We start from the raw sequence: 25893 nt of genomic DNA, 5'->3' as shown, positions 1-25893 counted from the left end.
TTAATCTCTCTATAGACCCATTTGCTTTGTGTTTTACCTTGTAAACCCATTTCCAGGGTAAATCTTTCTTATTTGGAGGTAGACTCACAATTTCCCAAGTGTTGTTGGAATTTAATGCCTCAAATTCAGAGTCCATAGCTTTTATCCAACCAGGATCCATAGCTACCTGGGAATAATTCTTTGGTTCGCTTATACTTGAAATTGCATTCAAGACCTGCTGATTAGAGACAGATAATACAGCAAAGGAGAAAATAGGAGGATCAATGGGATCAGTAAAACATGAAGTGGAAATATCAGTGAGATAAACTGAGTTGCAAACATACTCATCTAGATAGACAGGCCTTTTAGGAACCCTCTCTGATCTTCTTTCGGGTGCAACAGAGATGGGATCCACATCATGAGTTGGAGGACTATTAGATGAGGAAGATAGACTTGGGGAAGGTGGAGGAACATCAATAGATGAACTAGATGAAGGAAGTGAGCTAGAATCACTAGGAATGGACCCGAAGGAATCAGATTCATCAGGGGTAGAAACCAATGGAGACAGGGTATACAACAACAACAACCCAGTGAAATCCCACATCGTGGGGTCTGGGGAGGGTAGAGTGTACGCAGACCTTACTCCTACCAAGATAGGACGGCTGTTTCCGAAAGACCCTCGGCTTAGTAAAAGCATAAAAAGAAGTCAGATAAGGTTAAGTGATTGAAAGCGATATGAAATGAAATAATGCAAGCGACACAGATAACACAGGATAATCAAAGCACAGGAAATAACAGATAATAGCAAAAATCTGAGCACAAGAAATTATATTGCGCTAATGCGACTACTAATAAGAACGGAAAACGAGACTATCTACTAGCTTTCTACCTTAATTTGGGTCCTCCAAACCCTCCTATCTAAGGTCATGTCCTCGGTAAGCTGTAATTGCGCCATGTCGTGTCTAATTACTTCTTCCCAATACTTCTTCGGCCTACCCCTACCTCGTCTGAAACCATCCTTGGCCAACCTCTCACACCTCCGCACTGGAGCATCTGTGTCTCTCCTCTTCACATGCCCAAACCATCGCAATCTCGCTTCTCGCATCTTGTCTTCCACCGAGGCCACCCCCACTGTTATATCCCGCATTTTGCACATTCGGATAATTTGAGATAATTGTGACTGGTAAGAGATAAGACAATATTTTTTATCTTATTTAATACATAAGTTGTTCATGAAAATATTGATGCGGAAATATTGAGGAAGGCTAAGGTCAAAATTGGAAATTTGGAAAATAGTTTCATGAATTACAAAAATTAGTCATGAAATAATTGGGCTTGGAAAAAAAAAAGCCCAAGGTGGCCGGCCAAAGGGGGCATGGGCCAAGGCCCATGTGAAGGATAAATTAAGTAATAAAAGGAGATGACCCATTATTATTTGGTCATCTCAATTCAAGAACATTCAAGAAAAGAAAACTTGAGAGAGAGAGAGAGAGACAAAGGCCATTCGGCCAAGAGCAAAGGAAAAGAAAAAAAATTTGAGCCTTCAATCTTGATTCAAAAAATATATTTTTCTAGTATTCCTACTAATTCAAAGGTCCTCTTTAACGAGGTATAATTGTTGAAGCAAGAAAGCTACTCTTTGTTGCAAGTCCAAAATTCTAGTCAAGTGGAAAGTTAAGGAAAAAGGTAAGAATTAATCCTCTTTTATATGTTATGCAAGGTTTATGTATGTTGTAGTATATAGAAATGAATGAAAATCATGAAAATAATGTGTGTTGTGTGTGGCCGTGTGGATGTGTGTGTAGAATTGTGGCCGTGTGGTTGTTGTATGGCGGAGAAGAGATGAATTAATTTTACTTAGTATGTTAGTTGTGTTGTTGTGGACTTTATGATGCAAATGAAGGTTTAATGGTTCAAGTTGGCATTGTAATTGGTTGTGAGTTGTTGTGGGTTGTTGTAGGAATTAATGTGATTCTAATATGATTTTATGTAGTTATGAGAACGAAATTGCTAAAGTGTGAATTGTTGTTGTAGTTTATGAATTTGAAAGAAGGAAATGTGTTGTTGTGGCTTTTGTCGCTTTTGGAAGGTTTCGGATGGAATGGCATATTGGTTGGATTATTGTGAATATTGTGCGGATTGTTTGAAGCATTCTTAATATTATGTGAATGGTTGCGGATTAGAACTTGAATATGTATGCAATTATGAATTGAACGTAAATGGAAAGTCGTCAAAGTTTGTAGAAAGAAGTTGCTAATGTTAGTATGCGTTTTGAATTGATTGTGGATTGCTAGAGTAATTGTTGGTATTGTTGTTGATAATATAGCCGAGTTGGATTCTCGGGGATGGTAGTATTTACAGGGGAAATGCTGCCGAAATTTCTGTAGATTAAGTGTTGGTTTAGAAATGGGACTCTTAAGTGTTTATGACTAATGTTTGGTATGTGTGAATATTGTTGTAGATCTTGCGAAGCCAAAGACTTAAGTTCGGATTAACATAGAAAGCGGGCAAGGTATGTAAGGCTTACCTTTCTTTCTTTCGGCATGATCTTATGAAATGAACAAATGACGTATATGTATTATTTCAAAGAAAGTCCCATTCTTAGAGCCACTAGGATGGCTAGTATCCTTGGTTTCCATAAGCTGTTTCATATGATTTTGATCCGTATCTATGATGTTCGAAAATCTATTTGATATGTTGCCAAAATAGCATTCGAGAGATAAGTGATATGATTAATGTCTTGATTTGCAAATAATAGTCCGTCCGATTATTCCGTTAAGTCTTGATATATTACGATATGTACATATGACTCCAAAAAGCTATATTTGATTTGATCCATAACAATATCCGGAAGATACTTGACATGATTATGGCTTTGATTCTCCAAAAATGGCTTCTGAAACGCTTATAGAACGTTTTGTACTTCAAACGCTCATAACTTTCTCATGCTAAGTCGGATTGACCCGAAACTCGTTTCTAAGACTTCAGAGGTCGGTAAGTATACTTATCCATCGAGTCTTGATTTATGTGCATTTAGTTTCTCACTACTCTGCTCGTGCATGTGTCATTACTTCTTTCGCCGAGTCTCGGGCCGGTATGTATCGTGCGTATGGTTCGCCGAGTCCCTTGCTTAAGGGCCGGGTTCCATATATATATTCCGGAGTATGATGTGTCCGGTTCCGGGGTACCGTGTATATGTGTCCGGTCCCCGGTTACCGTGCATATGTTATGGAGTATGATGTGTCCGGTTCCCGGGTTCTCGTGTATATATGTCCGGTTCCCGGGTACCGTGTATATGTTATGATGTGTTATGTGTGACGGAGATTACGGAGCAAATCTTCTGGAGTATGATGTGTGTGGCGCCAAAGTTAGGGTGGCTTCACGTTCCCCGGGTCCCGCAAGGGACCGGATACCGTTCTTGGCATGCATGGTTTGTGTTTCCAGTAAGTTGTTTTTATTAATTTACATATCGTGCTTACTTTCTGTATTAATCTTCTGTACTATTTATTCCGCTTGTGATTCTGATCATATTACTCTATGCTTTACATGCTCAGTACATATTTCGTACTGACCCCCTTTCCTTCGGGGGCTGCGTTTCATGCCCGCAGGTACAGACGTCCACGTGAGTGACCCGACAGCTTAGGCCATCCATCCTGTCGTTTTGGAGTGCTCCCTTGTTCTGGAGCCCACATTTTGGTACAGACTCTTCTGTTGTATATCTTTATGTTTATATTCAGGGGTACGGCGGGGCCCTATCCTGTCATATGATTCTGTTGTCTTTGTTAGAGGCCTGTAGACATATATGTGGGTCATGGGTCGTTATTTTTCAGCTACGTCTGTACGATTTGCGTCTTAAGCGGTTCCATTTTCTATGACGGCCGAAACGGCCTGTATGTCCGTGTATACATATGTATATACCTTTAGGCGATGTGTTTGATGACAGCCTTACCGGCTTTTGTGTGATACGTTTGCTATATGTGACCGCTTAAGGCGACCTCTGCTCTTCGCGTCTGTATAAATCAATGTATGATAAATATGGGTAAGTCATTTGTATGCTGATTTGGTAAGCAAGTGTGTATGAGTGTCCAACTCGGGCACTAGTTACGGCCCACGGGGTTGGGTCGTGACACCCACCTTATCCCGAATATGCTCATTCCTAATCCTGTCACTCCTGGTGTGGCCACACATCCATCTCAACATTTTCATCTCAGCAACTTTCATCTTTTGAACGTGAGAGATCTTAACTGGCCAACACTCCGCCCCATACAACATAGTCGGTCTAACCACCACTTTGTAGAACTTGCCCTTAAGTTTTGGTGGCACCTTCTTGTCACATAGCACTCCGGAAGCAAGCCTCCATTTCATCCACCCTGCCCCAATCCGATGTGTGACATCATCGTCAATCTCCCCGCTGTCTTGCACAATAGACCCAAGGTACTTGAAACTACTTTTCTTCTGGATGGCCTGGGTACCAAGCCTCACTTCCAAGCCAGCCTCTTGAGGTGCTTCACTGAACTTACACTCCAAGTACTCTGTCTTGGTCCTACTCAGCTTAAACCCTTTAGACTCCAGAGTATGTCTCCAACCCTCCAGCTTAGCGTTAACTCCGCTACGAGTCTCGTCGATCAAGACTATGTCGTCTGCAAAAAGCATACACCATGGCACCTCACCTTGAATTTGCCGTGTCAATCCATCCATCACCAAGGCAAATAGAAACGGACTAAGAGCTGATCCTTGATGCAACCCCATCACAACTGGGAAGTGCTCTGAGTCTCCTCCTACTGTCCTTACCCTGGTTTTGGCTCCCTCATACATGTCCTTAATCACCCTAATGTACGCCACAGGTACACTTTTAGCCTCCAAGCATTTCCATAGGATCTGTCTTGGGACTTTGTCATAAGCCTTTTCTAGGTCGATGAATACTATGTGTAAGTCCTTCTTTCTCTCCCTATACTGCTCCACCAATCTTCTCACAAGATGGATGGCTTCTGTAGTTGAGCGTCCCGGCATGAATCCGAAGTGGTTCTCTGAAATAGACACACCTCTCCTCACCCTCATCTCCACCACCCTTTCCCACACTTTCATAGTATGGCTTAGCAGCTTGATACCTCTATAGTTGTTACAAATCTGGATATCTCCCTTATTCTTGTATAGAGGGATCATTACACTCGCTCTCCATTCTTCGGGCATCAATGCCGTCTTAAAGATGACATTAAACAACCTAGTCACCCACTCCAAACCTGCCGGGCCCGCGCTCTTCCAAAATTCCCCAGGAATCTCGTCAGGTCCGGTCGCTCTTCCCCTGCGCATCCTACGAAGAGCACCCATAACCTCGTCAACCTTAATACTCCTGCAATACCCAAAATCGTGACGCCTTCCTGTATGTTCTAAATCTCCCAACACAATGTCTCTGTCCCCTTCTTCATTCAAGAGTTTGTAGAAGTATGACTTCCATCTCCGTCTAATGTGAGTCTCCTCTACCAATACTTTGCCATTCTCGTCCTTGATGCACTTTACTTGATCCACATCACGTGCCTTTCTCTCCCTCGCCTTGGCTAGCCTGAACAATTTCTGTTCCCCTCCTTTCTCTTCTAGTTCAGCATACATGCGTTCAAAAGCTGCCGTTTTTGCCGTCGAAACTGCCAACTTCACCTCCTTCCTCGCCATCTTATAAAGTTCTATATTCGTCCACTTCTCCTGTCACGACCCAACCCCGTAGACCGTGACTCGTGCCCGAATTGGACACTCATATTATATGTTAACTATAGTCATTTACAATTAGCATGTCATGATCTCATTTGTATATAAAAAGATAGGGAGTTATTTTAAATTCGTCAAGTTTTGTATGTCTTAGTCACCTGTCTCCCGAGGAATTGCACTTTTCAAACAACAACATATATATATATATATATATAATCCTAAGCAAGCCGACAAGGCTGCCACGATATACAAAATACCAAACATACACACATATGCAAGCTGACAAGGCTGCCATTACGAATGGGTACGCCCCAAACTTAAGTCAAAAACATAAAACGCATCAACAACTGTAAACAGACCCACACAGATGTCCACAGACCTCTAAGAGTAATGACCGTATTATGTGGCGGGACAGGGCCCCGCCGTACCCAAACAAACACATACGAGCACAACATAAGGAGATTATACCACAAGCTAGCTCCGGAACAAAGGAGCAGTCCAAAATAGTTGAATGATGACCTAAGTTGGCGGATCTCCGAAACGAGCGTCTGTACCTGCGGGCATGAACGCAGCCCCCCGAAGAAAGGGGGTCAGTACGGAATATGTACTGAATATGTAAAGCTTGAAACATAGTAATAGACTTATATTGAGACAAGGTGTATAGGATTCAATGCAACAACCAGACTTTCATAAAATTTGCCTTTGAATATATTTCATCTGTATCGTTCTCATATCAATGTCATTATATAGTTTCGTAATCAAAGCTGCATAGTCATTCTGTATATAACATATATAACGTGTCCCGGCCCTTTTTATGAGGGACTCGGTATTTATAATCATGGCATCATAAACATAAACATGTATGTGTCCCGGCCCTTTAATGAGGGACTCGGTAATAAGGAATATATATATGCCCTCCTGGCCACCATCTCCACATCATCATATTATCATATCGTCATATCATCATCATATCATTATGTCATTATATCATCATCATACCATCATATATATATATATAACGTGTCCCGGCCCTTTAATGAGGGACTCGGTGAATAATATAGTAAACATGCGCATGAAAACGTATCCTGGCCCGGGACTCAGTGAAGGATATAGCGGTAAGCACGAGCAGAATAATAGGCAACCACATATATGCAATTCATATTTTTTTTGAGACTCAATGGATAAGCAACTAACCAGCTCTAAAGTGTCAAAATAATATTCATATTCAGTTCATTTTAAGTCTCATAACAAACTATTCAAGAAACATTTCAGATTTCATGTACATGTATCACTTTAACAAGGTATAGCTTTTGAAAGTCAAGTATGTCTCTAGTTGTGCAATTCTTTAAGTATAGGAACTTTCATGCATTATTCATTAGTCAATCATATTGTAGGCACATGACAATAACCTTAATGAAATATAGAATCATAAGTCATACATGGAACTAGAGAATAGAATTTACCCCAAGGTTCATATCGTTTCATTCTTACGTCTAGGACATGCCAAAAGAAAGAAGGAATAGGCTTTACATACCTTTTGCGTTTAGTTGTATTCTAACTTGTACTTGCTGCCCAAAAACACTTATCCTATATCAAGATGTGAAGAACTACAATTAGTCTACAAGGGCATTCAATACGTCTTGTGACATTCACACTTCCTTTCTAACAATTAAACGACGTTTCGTTCGCATTCGAACCAACTAGCGTTACAAGCTACCATTGCTAATCGTTCTTTCATATATTGATCAAAACTTGTTTAAGCATGACTTAGGGAACTTGGGCAGTCCATACACCATCCAAAACAGTTTCATACACACGGCTAATCAACACACATCGCATTTCCATTCTTACTTAGCAAATTTCCAGTTTTAACTTGCAACAACACAACACTTTTAATGACTTTACTTTCACGAATCTTGGAACTGTTTTAGCATCATTTTCATTCTTACAACATCCCACAATCATTTCAGTTTTAACTTGAATCATGGCATTTTACATTCGCTAAACGTTTGCAACAAGAATCAACATTCAACACACACAATTTTTTACTTCTAACTTCCAAAAACTGTCCACGGTTTTGGACTGCCTTTACACCTCAATATAATTCATTTCTTTAACACCCCAATTCACATATTCAACATGCATACAATACACCACAATGTCCATAACAACAACAATCGAAATGTGACCCAAAACAGTCCCTAATTCTCCCTAAAACAGTCCCTACTACACGGCTACAACACCCTTCCACCATTTCATGATTTTCATCCGTTTATCCAACTACAATGCATTCAATCCATTTCCAATACATGTTCAACAAGATTAAGCATGACTTCATTAGAATCTTCAACACATGATTCATTTTAAATTCGAGCAAAAACAGTCCAATATCCAACATGCAACATCACAACCAAACTCCTACAATCTTTGTTCATTTACATATGTTGATACATATTCAATTCACCAACAATACATGCACAATGAAATCAGTCATGAACTAACCTCACACACGGCTCACTCCCTACTTCAACTACAACCACAATCCAACAACAACTTGCATGAACTATACATTCAAATCATCATGCAACACAAGAAACAACAAACATTCTTACCTTTCAATCTTGTGCTTCACTTGGCCGAAACTTCAATCTATTTGGGTGCTTCACTTTCTTGTTTCTCTTCAACAACTAACACACCTTCTTATACACTAGATGAGGAGTAAATTTGATGGAGAAAAACTGGAATTTTTGGGCACAATTTCACCTCACTCTCTCGGCTAGCTCTTAGCCGAGAGCACCTCTCTCTACACTCTTCTTTGTCTAACTTTGGGTGTTGAAATGAATTGCTAAAGTGGAGTGAATCAAAATTTTGTGTCTATATGTCCCCCCTCCTTGACTTGGACATGTGGATCACACTAAATTGAGTCAAGATTCCTTGACCACAACCTTGAAAGGCACGGCCAAACATGGTCCAAAAGTGGACTGATATTTGGTCTTTCCAATCCCACTTATTAATCCAATTATGGTTAGTTTAATCCCAATTTTCCATTAATAGTTTAATGCCACACGAAAATTGTGGATAAATTGTGACTCGACACGAAACCGGAAGTTAAAATCTCTACTTCATATCTTAAGATAGTCTTGCCTTTAACTTGTCGCGCTTATTTTAAAACGTCCCGACGTATGAAAATACGGGACATAACATCCTCCCCCCTTTAGAACATTCGTCCTCGAATGTCGATTTTGTTTTCCCCGTTAGGTTCTATAAGGGTTTTGGGAAGGGTTTTCCTTATTGCTAACATATAAATTGAGCAGACAATTTAACACAATCAAGTAAAGGAGTTTAAATTACCTGTAGATGTGGAAGACAAGTGAGGATATTTCTTTTTCATCTCCTCTTCAGCCTCCCAAGTCATCTCCTCCCTATTATTGTTCTGCCACAACACTTTAACTGACGCCACATCTTTTGTTCGTAACCTCCTGATTTGTCAATCAAGTATGGCAATAGGTTGCTCTTCATATGATAGCTCATCTGTTACCTGAATATCACCTGTAGGGAACACCCTGGAAGGATCGCCTATATACTTATGAAGCATTGACACATGGAAGACCGGATGTACAGCTGCTAAGTCCGCTGGTAGGTCTAACTCGTAAGCAACTTGGCCTACTTTACGGATGACCTGATAAGGTCCAATGTACCTTGGGCTCAACTTCCCTTTCTTGTCGAATCTCATAACGCCCTTCATGGGTGACACTCTCAAGAACACCCAATCGCCAACCTGAAATTCCAAGTGTCGACGTCGATTATCCGCATACGCCTTCTGCCGACTCTGAGCTGCCAGTAATCTTTCCTGAATAAGTTTCACCTTATCGACAGCCTGCTGAACCATATCTGGGCCTATCAGCTTAGCCTCGCCAACATCAAACCAGCCTATAGGGGATCTGCATTTCCTGCCATACAGGGCTTCGTACGGCGCCATCTGAATGCTAGAGTGGTAACTGTTATTGTAAGCAAACTCGATAAGCGGCAAGTGATCCTCCCAGCTGCCTTTAAAGTCAATAACACAGGCTCTCAACATATCTTGTAGCGTCTGGATGGTGTGCTCAGCCTGCCCGTCAGTCTGAGGATGAAATACGGTGCTGAGACTCACCTGTGTCCCTAATCCCTCCTGGAAAGATCACCAGAAGTTAGCTGTAAACTGGGCCCCTCTATCTGAGATAATAGTTGTGGGAACTCCATGAAGTCTCACTATCTCCTTAAGATATAATCGGGCATAATCCTCAGCTGAGTACGAAGTCCTGACTGGAAGAAAGTGGGCTGATTTTGTCAGTCTATCAACAATAACCCAGACAGAGTCATTTTTCCGTGGAGTGCGAGGGAAACCTGTGACGAAGTCCATATTAATTACCTCCCATTTGCAGGTTGGAATTTTCATCTCCTGCAATAGCCCTCCAGGCTTCTGGTGCTCTATCTTAACCTGCTGACAATTTGGGCACTGGGCCACAAATTCGGCTATGTCCTTTTTCATACCATCCCACCAGTACAAACACCTAAGATCATGATACATTTTTGTCGATCCCGGGTGAATAGAATAACGAGCACAGTGTGCTTCCCCCATTACCTGCTGCCGCAACCCTGCAACCTCAGGTACACATAATCTGTCTCTGTATCGTAGTACTCCATCGGCTGACATCTTAAATGGGGTCTCGTCCTTCTGAAGTGTTGTATCTCTAAAATGTACCAGAACAGGATCCTCATATTGCCGCCTCTTTACCTCTTCTACAATAGAGGACTCAGCAACACCTCTTACAATAATGCTACCATTATCAGAATCAGCCAAACGAACTCCAAGACTAGCTAGCTGATGAATCTCACGGACTATCTCTTTCTTTTCTGGTTGTACGCCTGCTAAACAAGCCATAGATTTACGGCTGAGTGCATCTGCTACCACATTAGCCTTTCCTGGGTGATATAGAATATCGACATCATAATCTTTCATCAACTCTAACCATCTCCTCTGTCGCAAATTCAGCTCCTTCTGCTTAAAGATATACTGGAGACTTTTATGATCTGTATAAATATCAACATGCACGCCATACAGATAATGTCTCCATATCTTCAAAGCATGTATCACTGCTGCCAACTCCAGGTCATGTGTAGGATAATTTCTCTCATGTTTCCTAAGTTGTCGGGAGGCATAGGCTATAACTCTGCCGTGCTGCATCAACACGCAACCCAACCCAACACCGGAAGCATCACAATAGACAACATAGCCCTCTGGCCCTTCAGGAAGAGTTAGAACAGGAGCTGTAGTCAACTTATCTTTCAATAATTGAAAACTCTGTTCACAAGCATCGGTCCACTGGAATTTAGCTGCCTTCTGTGTTAGCCTTGTTAAAGGCGCTGAAATAGAGGCAAACTTTTCTACAAATCTCCTGTAATACCCTGCAAGCCCCAGAAAACTACGTACCTCAGTAGGCGTCGTAGGTCTAGGCCAGGTTTTGACCGCTTCGATTTTCTGTGAGTCTACCCGAATACCATCTGCTCCAACAATATGCCCCAGAAATGCTACAGAAGTCAACCAGAATCCACATTTAGAGAACTTAGCATATAACTTCTGGAGCTGGAGTACCCTGAGTACTGTCCTCAAGTGCTCTGCATGCTCTTCTTCCGATCGTGAATAGACCAGAATATCATCAATGAATACAATCACGAACAAGTCAAGGAATGGCTTAAACACCCTGTTCATCAAGTCCATGAACACTGCTGGAGAATTGGTCAGCCCAAAAGACATCACTCTAAACTCGTAATGTCCATATCGGGTCCTGAATGCAGTCTTCGGAATATCTGTCTCCCTTACCCGCACCTGGTGATAACCGGACCGCAGGTCTATCTTTGAGAAGCATTTAGCACCCTGCAACTGATCAAATAAATCATCAATCCTGGGGAGGGGATAGCTGTTCTTTATTGTGACTTTGTTCAGCTGCCTATAGTCAATGCACATCCGCAGTGACCCATCTTTCTTTCGTACAAATAATACTGGTGCTCCCCAAGGTGATATACTGGGCCTGATAAAACCCTTTTCCAGCAAATCTCTCAGTTGCTCCTTCAATTCTTTCAATTCTGCAGGTGCCATTCTGTAAGGAGGAATAGATATAGGTCGAGTGTCTGGCAATACATCTATAGTGAACTCTATCTCACGTTCAGGAGGAAGGCCTGGAAGTTCATCTGGGAATACACCTGGAAATTCATTAACCACCGGGACAGATTGTAGAGTCGGTGTTTCTGCTTTCAAGTCATGCACACGAACCAGGTGATAAATATAGCCCTTTTTAACCATCTTCCTTGCCTTGAGGTATGAAATAAACTTACCCCTCGGCGATGCTGTATTCCCTCTCCACTCTATAATTGGTTCCCTTGGGAACTGAAACCGAACTACTTTGCCTCGGTAATCAACGTTAGCATAGCAGGAAGCTAACCAATCCATCCCCATAATAACATCGAACTCAGTCATGGTTAACTCTATCAAATCTGCTTTGGTACAGCGATTACATATGACTACCGAACAATCTTTATATACTAGCTCTGCTAAGACAAAGTCCCCTACTGGTGTAGCTACCTCAAATGGTTCTATAGATTCAGATTTTATCCCAATTTTACTAGCAACAAAAGGGGGAATATATGATAATGTGGAGCCTGGGTCTATCAATGCATATACATCTCGGGAGAAAATCAATAATATACCTGTGACCACATTTGGCGACGCTTCCTGATCCTGTCTGCTGGCTAAAGCATATAAGCGGTTGGAAGGACCGCCAGAACCAGAAGCCCCTCCACGGCCTCTGCCACGGCCTGCTGGTGTCTGAATACCTTGCCCTATAGGGCGCATAGCAACTGAAGAAGAAGAACCCGCAACTGATCCCGTAGGCTGAGCTGGGCCACCTGCACCACCCCCAAATCGACATTCCCTCATAGTATGGCCCTGACGGCCGCAAGTGAAACAAGCACCAGTCATGAAACGGCACTCCCCCAGATGGCGTCTGCCACATCGAGGACACGGGGGTATAGGTGGTCTCATCTGGCCCGAATTCCTGTGCATCTGGAATCCTGAAGTCATGGAGCTTTGACCAGCTCCCGAGTACCCCGTGCTATCAAACCTCCTACCAGTAAATCGTGAAGGTGCACTCTGTGCCGGCTAGGAAGGATATCGACTATACTGCTGTTGGGGCTGTCCGCCCCGAAAGTCACCAGAATGATACCCAGCTGATCTAGCTCTCTTATGTTGACCCCTGTCCTGCTCCCTATCAAATCGACGCCCTCTCTGTCGACCCTCAACTCCATGTGCATATGCCTGCACTCGAGCGATATTTATACTGGGCTGAGAAACCATTGCCATGCAGCTATCAATCAAATAATTATCCAACCCCATTACATAACGATGCACCCTATCTGCCATGTCAGCTACCATAGCGGGCGCGTACCTAGCCAGCGAATCAAACTCGATGCTATAGTCTCGAACACTTCTACCATTCTGCCTCAGGTGTATAAATCTGTCAACTCTGGCTCGCCTCATCTCTGGAGGCAGAAAATGACCCAGAAAAGCCTCTACGAACTCGTCCCATTCTGCTGGTGGAGCATCTTCACCCCTGGACAACTCCCAGGACTCATACCAATTAACTGCCACATCCCGCAACCGATATGAAGCAAACTTGAGCGACTCAGTCTCGGAGGATTTTGTCACCCGCAACGTACGCAGCATCTGTCGAATAAACTCTTGTGGATCCTCTGCGGGTTTTGACCCATAGAACTCTGGGGGGTTACAAGTCAGAAAATCGCGGACCCTCAAACTGTCGCGTCTATCCGCATAATCACCTCCTAACCCACGTCTCCGAGCCTGTCCCGATACCAACCTAGTCAATAACTGTACTGCTTCACGCATAGCCCTATCCTCGGCCCCTGGCTGGGGAGCTGGAGGCTTGGGTGCTGGAGCCGCAGGAGCTGGTGGTAAATCTGTCTCCTGACCTGCAGCTGTTGCTGCCCTAGGCTCCTCTGATAGTGATGGTGTAGCGGAGCTCGCTGACTGAATCCTAGTCCCAGGCACATATTGGGAATAAGCTCTAGTGACCTCCGGGTCCCACTGGTCTCCCCAACTACCGCTTTGCCCTTCTGGGCGGCTGTTGCCTTCTTTGGAGGCATCGCCGTAAACATAACAATCTGTTAGGGAAAGATTTATCCTGATAATACAGCTCTATCGCACGATCTAGAATGAGAAGAAAAGATGACATCCTAAATGTCCTGTAGCTTCCTGTTTATAAACGTGGTGCACAACACATCGATAAACAAGATTCTACTAGACACAGTCTGTGGACACTCCGAGGATTTGACCGCTCTGATACCACTTTTGTCACGACCCAACCCCGTAGGCCGTGACTCGTGCCCGAATTGGACACTCATATTATATGTTAACTATAGTCATTTACAATTAGCATGTCATGATCTCATTTGTATATAAAAAGATAGGGAGTTATTTTAAATTCGTCAAGTTTTGTATGTCTTAGTCACCTGTCTCCCGAGGAATTGCACTTTTCAAACAACAACATATATATATATATATATATAATCCTAAGCAAGCCGACAAGGCTGCCACGATATACAAAATACCAAACATACACACATATGCAAGCTGACAAGGCTGCCATTACGAATGGGTACGCCCCAAACTTAAGTCAAAAACATAAAACGCATCAACAACTGTAAACAGACCCACACAGATGTCCACAGACCTCTAAGAGTAATGACCGTATTATGTGGCGGGACAGGGCCCCGCCGTACCCAAACAAACACATACGATCACAACATAAGGAGATTATACCACAAGCTAGCTCCGGAACAAAGGAGCAGTCCAAAATAGCTGAATGATGACCTAAGTTGGCGGATCTCCGAACCGAGCGTCTGTACCTGCGGGCATGAACGCAGCCCCCCAAAGAAAGGGGGTCAGTATGGAATATGTACTGAATATGTAAAGCTTGAAACATAGTAATAGACTTATATTGAGACAAGGTGTATAGGATTCAATGCAACAACCAGACTTTCATAAAATTTGCCTTTGAATATATTTCATATGTATCGTTCTCATATCAATGTCATTATATAGTTTCGTAATCAAAGCTGCATAGTCATTCTGTATATAACATATATAACGTGTCCCGACCCTTTTTATGAGGGACTCGGTATTTATAATCATGGGATCATAAACATAAACATGTACGTGTCTCGGCCCTTTAATGAGGGACTCGGTAATAAGGAATATATATATGCCCTCCTGGCCACCATCTCCACATCATCATATTATCATATCATCATATCATCATCATATCATTATGTCATTATATCATCATCATACCATCATATATATATATATAACGTGTCCCGGCCCTTTAATGAGGGACTCGGTGAATAATATAGTAAACATGCGCATGAAAACGTATCCTGGCCCGGGACTCAGTGAAGGATATAGCGGTAAGCACGAGCAGAATAATAGGCAACCACATATATGCAATTCATCTTTTTTTTTTTAGACTCAATGGATAAGAAACTAACCAGCTCTAAAGTGTCAAAATAATATTCATATTCAGTTCATTTTAAGTCTCATAACAAACTATTCAAGAAACATTTCAGATTTCATGTACATGTATCACTTTAACAAGGTATAGCTTTTAAAAGTCAAGTATGTCTCTAGTTGTGCAATTCTTTAAGTATAGGAACTTTCATGCATTATTCATTAGTCAATCATATTGTAGGCACATGACAATAACCTTAATGAAATATAGAATCATAAGTCATACATGGAACTGGAGAATAGAATTTACCCCAAGGTTCATATCGTTTCATTCTTACGTCTAGGACATGCCAAAAGAAAGAAGGAATAGGCTTTACATACCTTTTGCGTTTAGTTGTATTCTAACTTGTACTTGCTGCCCAAAAACACTTATCCTATATCAAGATGTGAAGAACTACAATTAGTCTACAAGGGCATTCAATACGTCTTGTGACATTCACACTTCCTTTCTAACAATTAAACGACGTTTCGTTCGCATTCGAACCAACTAGCGTTACACACATCGCATTTCCATTCTTACTTAGCAAATTTCCAGTTTTAACTTGCAACAACACAACACTTTTAATGACTTTACTTTCACGAATCTTGGAACTGTTTTAGCATCATTTTCATTCTTACAACAGCCCACAATCATTTCAGTTTTAACTTGAATCATGGCATTTTACATTCGCTAAACGTTTGCAACAAGAATCAACATTCAACACACACAATTTTTTACTTCTAACTTCCAAAAACTGTCCACGGTTTTGGACTTCCTTTACACCTCAATATAATTCATTTCTTTAACACCCCAATTCACATATTCAACATGCATACAACACACCACAATGTCCATAACAACAACAATCGAAATGTGACCCAAAACAGTCCCTAATTCTCCCTAAAACAGTCCCTACTACACGGCTACAACACCCTTCCACCATTTCATGATTTTCATCCATTTATCCAACTACAATGCATTCAATCCATTTCCAATACATGTTCAACAAGATTAAGCATGACTTCATTAGAATCTTCAACACATGATTCATTTTAAATTCGAGCAAAAACAGTCCAATATCCAACATGCAACATCACAACCAAACTCCTACAATCTTTGTTCATTTACATATGTTGATACATATTCAATTCACCAACAATACATGCACAATGAAATCAGTCATGAACTCACCTCACACACGGCTCACTCCCTACTTCAACTACAACCACAATCCAACAACAACTTGTATGAACTATACGTTCAAATCATCATGCAACACAAGAAACAACAAACATTCTTACCTTTCAATCTTATGCTTCACTTGGCCGAAACTTCAATCTATTTGGGTGCTTCACTTTCTTGTTTCTCTTCAACAACTAACACACCTTCTTATACACTAGATGAGGAGTAAATTTGATGGAGAAAAACTGGAATTTTTTGGCACAATTTCACCTCACTCTCTCGGCTAGCTCTTAGCCGAGAGCACCTCTCTCTACACTCTTCTTTCTCTAACTTTGGGTGTTGAAATGAATTGCTAAAGTGGAGTGAATCAGAATTTTGTGTGTATATGTCCCCCCTCCTTTACTTGGACATGTGGATCACACTAAATTGAGTCAAGATTCCTTGACCACAACCTTGAAAGGCACGGCCAAACATGGTCCAAAAGTGGACTGATTTTTGGTCTTTCCAATCCCACTTATTAATCCAATTATGGTTAGTTTAATCCCAATTTTCCATTAATAGTTTAATGCCACACGAAAATTGTGGATAAATTGTGACTCGACACGAAACCGGAAGTTAAAATCTCTACTTCATATCTTAAGATAGTCTTGCCTTTAACTTGTCGCGCTTATTTTAAAACGTCCCGACGTATGAAAATATGGGACATAACATCTCCACCTCATCCTTGCTTTCTATCAACTTCGCATACGCCACCCTCTATGCTTCCACCTTCCCTTGAACTTCTCCATTCCACCACCAGTCCCCTCGATGCTGACCACGACTACCTGTCGAGACCCCCAACACTTCCCTTGCTACCACCCTAATGCAACTAGCCGTCTTATCCCACATACTGGTCGCCTCCCCACTACTATCCCAGGCCCCCATATCCTTCAATTTCTCTCCCATCTCCAGAGCACTAATCGTGGTCAAACTCCCCAATCTGATCCTAGGTCGGTCCTCCACGACCCTCTTCTTCCTCGTCATCTTGATCGCTAAATCCAACACCAAGAGCTTATGTCGGAAGCAAAAAATATCAAAATGTTAGAGTTTTCTTTGAGAAAAAGTAGAAAATAGCTCAAATGAGAGGGTTTTCCGTCCTTCCCTCCTTTTTGGCTGAAGAGTTAAAGATGTATTTATAGGAGTAGAAAACTAGAATTTGTGATTTTGGGCCGGATTTGAATCTTCGTTTTTTTTCAAAATGAACCGTTGAAATCGAGCAATGTTCACGTGATTTGAAAAAAGAAATGGAGCATTTTCAACCTGCCATTGTTGAAGAAAAATGGAGTTTTGTTCACAAGAGAAAGAGATGAGAGAGAGAGAGAGAGTGCGGCTGAAGGAGAAAAGAGTGAGAAAGAGAAGTGCAAAGCTGTTCATATGACCAACACATGAGCAAAAGCCAGCCTAGTCCCTATACAAACTACTCCGTAATCAACAAAATAACCCTGTTATATTACCCTTTCATCAAAAACATAATACCCCACGGTCTACCCAACTTTTCTCCCTTAATCTTACGTGAGGGTCCATCTTCCACCTGACTAATCAATTCAATTATATCAAGATATCAAAGTTACGTAATCTCCAATGTTTTCCCATCAAGTTGCCTTGTTCAACTTGGAATCTTCACTAGTTCTTTATACCAAACAAATCTAATTAGATAAGTACAAAATCCTCGTTTTTGGGGTAGATAGCATTATCAAGAATTTTTCCCTTGTAAAATAATATTTCGACGAAATAAAAATTATAACACGTCGTTTTAAAATACGAGCTTCAAAATGAGTCCAATATTCATATGCTTCCGAACAATATTTAAAAATATGAAAAATAAATGCGGTCAAAATGAGGCATAATTCATACGTCATTTTAATTAATAATTTTTCCGAGTTAGACGGGGCGGGATACGTATCTTCTTTTCAAATCACGTTTGTAAAAGTAAATAACTCTTAATTTCTTGTAATTTTAATTAATTTTGAAAAATAATAATTAAACATCAATTTTTTCAATTTTCTCATGATTTTAATTTTTTAATTTTTTTTAAGGGCATCCTTACTCCGTCTTGACTCGAAAAAAATTTAAAAAATAAAAGACGCGGTTTATGAGGTGAAAATTGGGTGTCAACACCCCTAATTTTGCATACCATTGTCTTGAGGCTTGTCTCAATCCATACAATGATTTGTTTAGTTTGCAAACTAAGTTAGGATTAGAAGATTCCATAGCCGGAGGAAATTTCATAGACACCTCTTCTTGCAATTCACCATGCAAGAAGGCATTATTGACATCTAGTTGAGATATATTCCAACCTTTCTTGACTGCTACTGCAAGTAAGCATCTTATTGTTGTCATTTTGACAACAGGAGAATACGTTTCATTGAAGTCGATGCCTTCTCTTTGGATGTCTCTCCTTACCACCAATCTTGCCTTTAATATCTCTATAGACCCATCTGTTTTGTGCTTTACCTTGTAAACCCATTTGCAGGGTAAAGCTTTCTTATTTGGAGGTAGACTCACAATTTCCCAAGTGTTGTTGGAATTTAATGCCTCAAATTCAGAGTCCATAGCTTTTAACCAACCAGGATCCATAGCTGCCTGGGAATAATTCTTTGGTTCACTTATACTTGAAATTGCATTCAAGACTTGCTGATTAGAGACAGATAATGCAGCAAAGGAGAAAATAGGAGGATCAATGGGATCAGTAAAACATGAAGTGGAAAGATCAGTGAGATAAACTGAGTTGCAAACATACTCATCTAGATAGACAGGCCTTTTAGGAACCCTCTCTGATCTTCTTTCAGGTGCAACAGAGATGGGATCCACATCATGAGTTGGAGGACTATTAGATGAGGAAGATAGACTTGGGGAAGGTGGAGGAACATCAATAGATGAACTAGATGAAGAAAGTGAGCTAGAATCACTAGGAATGGACCTAAGGAATCAGATTCATCAGGGGTAGAAACCAATGGAGACAGGGTATGAGAAGAAGAAATAAATGGTCCTGAATCAGCTGTGGTTGTAGTGAAAATAGGAGGAGAAGGAGTTTGAGTGTGAAAAGGAAATGTAGTTTCATGAAAAACTACATCCCTTGAAACGATGATTTCCTTAGAATTCAGTTCCATGACTTTATACCCTTTCTTCCCTGCAGGATATCCAAGAAATATACAAGGGACTGCCCTAGGAGCAAATTTGGGTCTGTTATGTGAAGGGGTTGAAACAAAACACAAACATCCAAAACTTCTCAAAAACATGTATGAAGGAGAAGTTCCAAAAATCAATTCAAAAGGTGTTTTTCCTTTGAGCACAGATGATGGAAACCTATTTATTAGAAAAGTTGCGGTCAATAAACAATCACCCCAGTAGCAAATAGGCACTTTAGATTGGTGTAATAAAGCTCTAGAAGTCTCCAAAAGGTGTCTGTGTTTCCTTTCCACAACTCCATTCTGTTGTGGAGAGGCAGTGCAAGAAGTTTGGTGGATGATTCCTTTTGAGAGAAAATATTCTGAAAGAATCACTCCACTGCCTAACTCAAGAGCATTATTTGACCTTATCATTTTTATCTTAGCCCCAAATTGTCTTTCAATGTAAGCCAGGTAGTTCTTTAGTGTAGGGAAATCATTGCTTTTAGTACTCAAGAGGTAAGTCCAAGTTGCTCTACTAAAATCATCTACAATAGTAAGAAAATACTTGTATCCATCGTAGGTAGATGATTTATAGGGTCCCCAAGTGTCCACATGGATTAACTCAAAAATTGCCTTAGTTTTGATGCAACTAGAAGGGAATGGCAGTTTAGTTTGTCTAGCAACAGGGCATATATCACATTTGTGATAAAAATGAGAAAAGGAAGAAGAGGAACTGATGTTTTTTATTGAATCAAAAGGCATGTGGCCCAATCTAATGTGCCATAATTTTACATCATCCCTATTGTTTACTAGAATAGAAAAAGAACTAGGAAAAGAACTACAACTGGAGAGTAAAACATTAGATTTAGAACTAGACTTGACAGGACTTTGTAGACGTGAAGTAGTGTTCATGATATAGATCCCATCCTTTGCTTCACCAATAACCAGAGGGGTCCTCATTGAATGGCCCTGCATAACACAACAAATGGAAGAAAAATTTAGTGTGCAATTGAATTGTTTGCAGAATTGATGAACCGATATCAAATTGATTTTAAAATAAGGGAAAAGCAAAACATTCTTTAGTAGTTATGAGGGAGAGTGACAGTTCCTCCATGTGTCACCCTTACCCTGAAAGAATTTGGGAGCTTGACATAAATAGGAGAAGACAGAAGTGTAAGAGTAGTAAAGAAAGCAGGGTCAAAAGATATATGATCAGAAGCTCCTGAATCTAATATCTAGCAGCTAGAGTTAGCATGAGTTTGATATAGTCTTGGATCACTGAAAGTGTTACCAGAAAAACAGTGCACCATGTTAGCTGAAACCTCATTTCCTACAAATGGCACATCTCCAATCTGTGCATTCTGAAACTCTTCTTCCAAACGGCCATAGTTCTCCTGAGCAACAGATCCATTTGCTTGTTTCCCATTTGTTGTGTAACCTGAGTATCCAACTGTTGTCACTGCATTAGCCATAGAGTTCCCTTTGTTGTTTGGTTGTGATTTTGACCCCTTGGTGAACTTAAAATCGGGTGGATAACCTATTATTCTATAGCATTTTGCAATTGAGTGCCCTGATTTCTTACAATTTGTGCAAAACAGATTGTTGTTGTAGTTATTGTTGTTGTTCTTTCTTGCTCTAAAATCAGTATTGTTATATCTCTGACCTGAGAAATTCTGATGTGTTGCAAGAAATGAAGATGTGTCACCTGGAAAGTTAGGATTAACATATGCCTCTCTCTGTTTCTCATCTTGAATGAGGAGAGAGTAGGCATGATTCACATTAGGGAGAGGTGACATCATGAGTATATTGCTTCTTACTGCTGCATAAACATCATTAAGTCCTATTAGAAATTGGATCAATCTTTCGTCCTGCTTGGATTTGATTACTTTCTTCTTTCCTCCACATGTGCAGTTGCAAGAACATATTTCTCCGCTGGAGAGAGCATCCAACTCATCCCAAATCCTCTTGATTCTTGTGAAATATCCTGCTACATCAGCTGTTCCTTGCATCAGATCTGTGAGGCATTTTTTGAAGGTGATAGAGTTGAGCTCCATTAGACTAACCAAACCTGTCATGAAGGTCAGTCCAGAGATCTTTAGCAGATTTTGAGTATATCACACTCCCTGCAATTTCTTTTGAAAGGGAGTTAAGCAACCAAGAAATCACTATGTTATTGCACCTAGTCCAAAGCTTGAACTCAGGTGTATCAGCAGATGGTATTTCGGCAGAACCATTAATAAAACTCATCTTGTTCTTAGCTGATAGAGAAATAATGATGGACCTTCTCCACGCAGCAAAACCAGTTCCATCAAAAACGAAATTCACAAGATTCATTCCTGGGGAATCTGAGGGATGAAGATAATATGGACTGCTAGAATCCATAACTGCAGATGAAGAAGAGTTTCCCTCAGATGATTGTGATGTATTTTCCATTTGGATTGAAGGGAGAAAATAAAGAAAAGATTTGGATCTTACTGTTGCTCTGATACCATGAAGAAAATATAATAAAAATGAAGACAGATTTGGGAAATTTTCTGCTTGCTTTCTTCATTCATCTATATCTGTATATATACAAGTATGTAGAGTATGTTCCAACAATGTAAGAATATGAAAACCAATTATGAACCTACATTTGTCCACTATCTATTTGTTGTCCACTATCTATTTTGTTCCCTAATATAACAAACTATACAGCTGTACACTTATTTCTGATCACTGCTATGTCATGAAATTTGGAGGAAATTTTATCTCTCCAGCTGGCAGATCTGAAAATGATTTCTGGAACTGTTTATTTTCATTTGGGCTTTGCAGTTGGATATCTGAATATTCATTTATTGGGCTTGTATGATGAGACCCAAGACTGATAGAACAGTTAGCTCCAAAACTAGTGCAAGGCCCAAAACTAGTGCAGGACAACTTTGTTTGTTCCGCCTCTTTCCCTTTGTTCATTTGGATTAATCGAGCAGCTTGTTCTTCATCTTCTCTAAATAACAATGGTGCATCTATATTTGTAAATCCAACATTATTGCCAGATAATTATACTTTCATGTGTCTATATATCATTATCGAAATACACTTATTCAGACTGCGAAAGAAGGTATCCATGAAAAATCGAACCCCTTTTTAAAGAAATAACAAGATGAAAATCAATGAAATTTGCCTATAGTAGCTTAACTTAAGGTAGGTCACTGATTCAATACGTGAAAAATAGCATCACAAACGCTAGGAGAAAGATGGATGTCATATAGGCTCACTTCCCTTTACCTCTGGTACTAGCCAAAAAGAACTTGGGCTATGTGGCCATAAATAATATTTCTTCATCTCTTCCAATTTATAAGTCACTTTTCATTTTTCGAGATTCAAACTATATAAAGTTTTATTTATATTTTAAAATGTATTTTTTCATCATATTAACAAGAGGATAATTGCAACTTATAGTACTTTTCGTATATTTTTTGAATATCTAAATTTTAATCTTAAACTATTGAGTTGATCTAATACAATTTAGCTTCAAAGATTAGTCGAATCTCGAAAAGCAAAAGATATCATATAAATTGGGACTGAGTACCTCAGTAAATTTGCAAATGCAGATACTAAACTTTAATACTTCCTCCGGATCAAAAAGAGTGTCTACTTAGCCTTTTTTTCTTGAATCAAAAAGAGTGTCCACTCATCAAATCAAGAAAGAATTAACTTTATTTTTTCATATTTGCTCATGTGATCAAATTCCAATACCTGTTTAATTATGGGCAATTTAGTCAAATTAACTATTTTTCTCTAGAAGTTAGTATTTTCTTAAAGGGTGTGCAAACGACTAAGTAGACACTCTTTTTTATCCGGATGGAGTACCATATTTGCAAATACAGACAAAGTATTAACATTTTGCTTAAGGAGTATTTCCAAAGAAATAATGATTTTCAATAAAAATTTATCAATCTTTTTTGTCAAGTGAAATTAATGTCCAAATACAATTTCCAACTTCCAAATATTTTTTTTGACCATCAATTACAAATCACCCTTTTCTCAACATCAACCAACTTTTGTCAAAAACCTGCTTGGTTCATGGGTTAGCTAATTTTTTCGAGAAACATCCCTAACAACAACAAACAGCATACCTAGTATAATTTTACAAGTGGGGTTTGGGATAGAATATACGTAAGTCTTACCTCTATCTTTATGGGGTAAAAAGGTTGTTTCTGTTAAGACACTCGGCACAAAAGAAAAATTTTCGAAGCCAGATTGCAAGAAAAATATAACAACAAAATAGCAAGAGCGAGAAAGTAAAGTGACTTCAAAAGGTTAAAATGCTTACGTGTATCTGGCCTCTTTTGGCAATATTAGACCAATCTTTAGCAGCAACACCAGATTTCCACTCAAAGTCGATTGACAAGTTTAGGGGTGGCCTCTGATCGACAGCCCATAAACAAGTCATATAGTCACCTCCCTCAGATGCTGTAAAGGCAAAAGTACCAGATTCCACATGATTCATATAGTGATAATTGTTTCCATACGGAGAGGTTACCTACATATGAGTTCATATAGTAAGCGTAATTACAACCCAAACTTTTTGGGGTTGTTTCGTTGTCGGTTAGGAACTAGGTTATTCATGTATTAAATTCTGCATAAATAATAATATGCTTGGTAGCATTCTTTTGCTATGTATGAAATTCAACACACCAAATAACGAAATCCGCATAACTAATACATGAATAAGTTATGAGGGAACCTATGTGTTATTTTATGTCGGACAAAAGATTAAATAACTAATACATGAATAATTAAACCCTGCATAATTAATTCCTGCATAAAATAATACGTAGATTTTCTCTTAACTAATCCCTCCATAAAATAATTAAAGATTCTCTAATCCTTGTTTTACTACTTGCTGCGTAACTCTAACCAGCTATGTACCAAACATGGCCATGGGTGCTCAACTTTCTTTAACGGGTGAAATAATTGATGCTCTTCAATTTTATATGTAACTTATTTATAATTTTCCTCTATAAATATGTATTCCCTCCGATCCATAATAATTGTCCCTTGACCTTTGACACATGACCCTTTAAAAAAAATGATATTTTGACTAACTTACTCCACCATTACTGTCAATGCAACCACTCCTGCCGCACCGCCATCGCTACCATCCACCAACTTCAACCATCACCTTACAACCTAATATTAATTTTGTGAATATAGTATTTAAATATTTTCATTTGAATTTTATATAAATTAACTTTTTGAATAAAGATAAATTATAAAGATCCATATTTTGAGAAATAAATAGTCTAATCATTAAACATTCGAATTTGAATAGAATAGCTTAACATTCAGATGTCTTAATTTAAAAACAAAAGAAAAAAAAAAAAAAAAAATACGTGCTTCCTTAATCTGTTATAGCATGCTAGTCATCATTTTTATAGGATCGCTTATTATAGAGATTTATCTAAACCTGATATGTGACCTAGCTCTGTAAATATTTTTGACGCTAACAGTTTATAAAAGTAAAACTCAAATTAGAAAGGGAAGGGAGTTTACCCGGACAGTGATCCTGTGATTGTCGGGCAAGGGGTAACCTTCGTTAGGATTGACGACCGAGTACTTGCCGACGGTCATGGCATCGTGCATTATTTCTTCTGTTATACATTTTGTCGTTCCAGATATCAGGTCGAATCGAATTGCATCTACCAACGATGATAATAATACTATGATCACGCAAATCAAAAGATATAGGATCTTGATTAATCTCCACATCTCGTTTCTCAAAATCATCACCATTAACAAATTAAGACAGAGACTAAATTGGGTTTAGTGGGGTGAAGAGAATGTGAGAAGGGATAAGGAGGTGTGAATTTGAGCATTGGATCTCAACTATGTCCTTACATTGGTCCTTCATTTTTTATTTTTTTAATATTCGTATCGATCGGGTGTATTATGTGTGGGAATTTCATAGGAATACTTTAAGAATATTAAAAATAGAAAAAATACTACACGAGCTATATTAAGTACGTACACACGTTTGTATAGAATGCATGCAACAAATGGTTAAATGACTCAACGAAACGTGTTTCATTTTATATGACTTTTCTTTAGTTTTAGAAGTTATTTAGTTTTGATGTTCTCCGGTCCTTCTATTTCACTTTGTATGATATTTGAACATAGTATTGGCTGAAGTCATCGACAACCCTCGAACTTGTCCATGAAATCCATTTAAACTCCCCAACTAAGACTCCTACCATCTGAATCCTCCAATACGTTTAATGTGCCACTTGGACACAATTGTTGAG

The 25893-nt window shown here is 39.6% G+C and overlaps 1 protein-coding gene across 2 annotated transcripts in view; it reads right to left on the bottom strand.

Moving 5' to 3' along the window:
• Positions 1 to 25517, bottom strand: part of LOC132618863 (transmembrane emp24 domain-containing protein p24delta7-like) — a 50787-nt gene extending 25270 nt beyond the window's left edge. Inside the window, exons 1-3 of one of the 2 annotated variants that reach the window (XM_060333864.1) lie at positions 25145 to 25517; positions 23922 to 24131; positions 14303 to 14637 (exon numbers count right to left, since the gene is read on the bottom strand). In XM_060333864.1, coding sequence (XP_060189847.1) covers positions 14530 to 14637; positions 23922 to 24131; positions 25145 to 25384 — 558 coding nt within the window. In that variant the 5' untranslated portion in view covers positions 25385 to 25517 and the 3' untranslated portion in view covers positions 14303 to 14529. Of the gene's footprint in view, positions 1 to 14302; positions 14638 to 23921; positions 24132 to 25144 lie in introns of those variants that run through there. The other variant, XM_060333863.1, reaches the window with a different exon arrangement.
• Positions 25518 to 25893: the final 376 nt, after the last annotated feature.

Source organism: Lycium barbarum, chromosome 11, assembly GCF_019175385.1.
Source record: "Lycium barbarum isolate Lr01 chromosome 11, ASM1917538v2, whole genome shotgun sequence".
NCBI classification, from domain to species: Eukaryota; Viridiplantae; Streptophyta; class Magnoliopsida; order Solanales; family Solanaceae; genus Lycium; species Lycium barbarum.
Note: the sequence above shows the minus strand (reverse complement) of the source record. Positions and strands in the feature narration are given on the sequence as shown.